This window comes from Triplophysa rosa, linkage group LG20, assembly GCF_024868665.1.
Source record: "Triplophysa rosa linkage group LG20, Trosa_1v2, whole genome shotgun sequence".
NCBI lineage: Eukaryota > Metazoa > Chordata > Actinopteri > Cypriniformes > Nemacheilidae > Triplophysa > Triplophysa rosa.
This window is the reverse complement of record NC_079909.1, coordinates 21,095,522-21,099,565: the sequence shown is the minus strand read 5'-3', so window position 1 is coordinate 21,099,565 and position 4,044 is coordinate 21,095,522. Positions and strand designations below refer to the sequence as shown.

At 41.6% G+C, this 4,044-nt stretch overlaps 1 protein-coding gene across 1 annotated transcript in view; it reads left to right on the top strand.

Annotated features, from left to right (window-relative positions):
• The window catches only part of ankrd13c (ankyrin repeat domain 13C), an 11,895-nt gene extending 8,615 nt beyond the window's left edge, over positions 1-3,280 (top strand). The window contains exons 6-13 of the mRNA XM_057362327.1: positions 283-349; positions 605-749; positions 839-970; positions 1,049-1,210; positions 1,359-1,438; positions 1,537-1,635; positions 1,714-1,814; positions 2,025-3,280. Coding sequence (XP_057218310.1) covers positions 283-349; positions 605-749; positions 839-970; positions 1,049-1,210; positions 1,359-1,438; positions 1,537-1,635; positions 1,714-1,814; positions 2,025-2,155 — 917 coding nt within the window. The 3' untranslated portion in view covers positions 2,156-3,280. The remainder of the gene's footprint in view (positions 1-282; positions 350-604; positions 750-838; positions 971-1,048; positions 1,211-1,358; positions 1,439-1,536; positions 1,636-1,713; positions 1,815-2,024) is intronic.
• Positions 3,281-4,044: the final 764 nt, after the last annotated feature.

Sequence of the window (4,044 nt, the reverse complement as noted above, 5' to 3'; positions counted from 1 at the left end):
TCATTCAGAACAGATCTCCGAGGGGTTATGGGTGGGATTGTTTATGTCTTTGTGGCTTTCATGAACAAACACACGGACACGCCCCCTGCCGGAGATCAAACTTTACCTTCACAATCTTAAAGACTTTCTGTGAGTGATGACAGTGACGCTGAATGAAGAGGTTCTCGTGAGACTCTTTAGAATAGTTTGTGTTTGTGTGGAATGTGTGTTTAGTCTGTGTGCAGTGTTGTGATCGTGTCCAATCATAAATCAACTGAATGCATTCTGTTGAAACCTCTGCAGTGCCTTTACTGTCACGCATTTTACCCTCTGACGCCTGCAAGATCTACAAACAGGGCATCAACATCCGGTACGTTTCATCACAATCATAAAGAGCGGATCTGTAATGTGAATCAATGATAAGTTGAATATTAATGATGAATTTACTCATTCGTGTAATAATACTGACGTCAGGAGATCAGATGAAGACTCACTTTCCTCTCTTCTTCTGATCAATGTTATGAAAACGGTCATGTTTCTGTGTTCTGTGATCATCACTTGACTTGAGATTTGTTGTTTAACAGTAACACCAGTCATCACATTCGATGTTTTCTGATGTTTTCAGTTTGGACACGACACTAATCGATTTCACAGATATGAAGTGTCAGCGAGGAGATCTGAGCTTCATCTTCAGCGGTGACGCGCTTCCGTCCGAGTCATTCGTGGTTCTGGACAACGAGCAGAAGGTTTATCAGCGGATCCATCATGAGGTCACTTTCACGTTTGTTTGGTTTCAGCTGTAGTTTGATGGCTGTTGATGTTGAATTATCTGTGTCTGTGGTGTTTTGGGTGGTTTCAGGAGTCCGAGGTGGAGACAGAAGAAGAGGTGGACATTCTCATGAGCAGCGACATCTACTCGGCTACTCTCTCCACTAAATCCATCACGTTCTCACGGGCGCAGACCGGCTGGCTCTTCAGAGAGGATAAAACGGTCAGTCAGTTCCCATCCCGCCGTCTCATGACCCGCTGAGTTTGATGTGATGGGAAACTGAGTCTCTGTTTGCCGCAGGAGCGCGTGGGGAACTTTCTGGCAGATTTCTACATGGTGAACGGCCTGGTTCTGGAGTCCAGAAAGAGACGCGAGCACCTGACGGAGGAGGACATTCTGAGGAATAAAGCCATCATGGAGAGCTTCAGTAAGGGAGGAAATCTCATCGAACAGAACTTCGAGGTGAGCTTTTCTCGGGTTGCCGTGGTTATGGAGTGTTACTATGACGTATAACGCTATAAACTTTCATCATATTATTTTCTGTATGAAATCTAATCAAATGGGAAGTCACACAGGGAATGAAATCATTGTACTGTTGTGTCTCTGATAGCCGGTGAGGCGTCAGTCGCTGGCCGCTCCGTCTCCAAACACTATATCATGGGAAGAGTACATCACCACAGAGACAGGAAAGTATGTGTGAACACACATGTGCTTCTGTAAAACACACATGATGACGCGTGTCGGAATGCAGTCATGTCACCTCAGATGTTCTTGTCTTGTCTTGTCAGAGCTCCTCATCTCGGTCGTGAACTGGTGTGCAAAGAGAGCAAGAAGAACTTCAAGGCGACTGTAGCCATGAGTCAGGACTTTCCTCTGGGCATTGAGTCGTAAGTGTGTGCGTCTGTAGATCCCGTGAGCGACTCGACTCATCAGATCACAATCGTCTCATTTCATTTTCTCTGCAGGTTGTTAAATGTTTTGGAGGTCGTCGCACCGTTCAAGCACTTTAATAAGCTCAGAGAATTTGTCCAAATGAAACTCCCACCCGGATTTCCTGTTAAATTAGGTAAACGCACACATGCACAGTGAATTATGCTTCATTCATGTTCGGTTGGAACGACTGTAACAATGATTTGATTTGTAATATACTATTGGTGTCTGACAGAAATCCGATTCCTATCAAATTTCTGATTTTATAACCAAATGTTACAAGAATATTATATTCGTCTGATGGTGATGATGTATTCCACACTCAGCGTGTGCTTTTCTCGTGCAGACATCCCCGTGTTCCCCACCATCACTGCCACCGTGACCTTTCAGGAGTTCCGTTACGATGAATTCGACGAGTCCATTTTCACAATTCCCAGTGACTACAAAGAAGATCCCAGTCGATTTCCAGACCTCTGAGCTGTTCTCTGTTCCCGCTGACTCCCCGACCTCACATTTCAACTTCATCTCACTGAGGCCCGACGTCATCACCGCTGATGGTGTTTACAGTCAGACTAGTTTTATTTACTTCACATTATATGGATATAAAGGGATCGTGCTGAAGTGACGGACGCTGCTGTGTGGAAAGGCGGCTAACTGAGAACGCTGTGGTGAACACTACGTGATAAAGCCGAGAGAGATCCTGGAGTTTCGCCTCACAGCGACACGGACGCCCGTCTCTTTTACTCTGTAGCTGGCAGTAAATGTGGCATTATAAGTTATGGCGTAAGCCTGGTTTTCACTGATATCTTTGTAAAACTCTTACAAACTTCTATACTTCACTTAAAGAAAACGTGTATATTTAGGAACGGCGCGGAAGGCATCTGTATATGATTTGAACTGTATGAAAACTTCACAACAATGTATATGTCATTTCTACAGGCAGAAGAAAACTTCTTCACACCAATTGTAAATACCACGTTCCTTCCCGGTTCTTCTGCTTTCTCTTTGTATTTTTGTTGCATTATGGGAAATGTTTTTTTTTTGGACGGACGGGCTCATGTTAGCAGTTCATCACTTCAGAGTTCAGCTGTTTTCTCACTAAAATGTGTATTTGTTTTTCTCGCTCTAGTGCTTGTAACAGGGAGGATCTACAGAGCCAGACGTCCATGTAGCATCTGTGTTTAGAGCCCGTCACTTTCTTTTCACCTTGACAAGCGGATGTAAATACATTTCAATTTAAAAACATTTTCACATGACACGTGTAACTGAGATGTACGGTAATAGAGATTTTAATGTAATGGTAATGAGAGATCCAGGATCTTCTTTAGTGTTTTATCAGTTTTATCAGCAAGATCACGTTTCATGTTCTATGGGTTTTCCTTTGCAGAATAAGCCGCAATATTTCCATGCGCGTGGAAAACGTATTTAGTTTTACTTCCTATTTCAATGTTTGATGTCTTTTTACATTTGTTTTATTTTCTCAGAAATGCATTGAACTCTCTGTCGTACAGCGGGAATCTTGTATTACCCTGCTAGACTTTTACATGAATAAATATGTTCACGTGTCAAACCGCGTGCTTGTTTCAGGACTTTTCAGCAGAATTCTGACTTTGGTTTGCTTCGGCCTTATTAGTAAAATATTACTGACGCATTTAATAATATCCCTTTCAAAACATATTTGATGTTTATTACAGCAAGTAAGCTTAAGCTAAGTTGAAAGGGAACTTTCTGCCAAAAATGACAATTCTGCCATGAATTACCCTCAAGAAAACAACACTGACAGCAGCAGAAGCCGATGGGACGTGTGCAGGAAATTAAGCTTCTGATTGGTCAGTTTTGAGCGCTAAAACTTATATTGAACGGTTGGTGACTTTACCTTTCTTTCGGTTTTTTACTACTAACGTTAACTGTAAACTGACTACCACTACCTGTCTGTAATACATATGGCGAGATGTAGTTATGGCTCAATTTAAAGAAATTTGCTAAGAACAACGAACCGGTAAGAAACATACTGTCAGGACAAAGCTTAATATATAGATATACGCTTTGTTTATTTTTAGCTAAATTTGTATGTGTGTAACAGCCTATTATAGAACTTATTTTGATTGCAGACTTATTGTTTTTCTAATGTGCTTTTTAACCGATATTTTACGTTAATATACAAAAAGTTTTTAACTTAAATCCTTTAATCTTGATGATATGTATTAAACGTTTTTTCCCCCAGAAATGACAGAAAGACTTTTAACTCCGAGTAAAGTTAACATCGTCGAAAGTCGATTTTTAATCGATGTCAAATCCTTACTGTCCCGATGCGTTTGTGCGCGCGCGCCATCAGCTGAACAAAGTACAGAAGATTGATTTCGCTT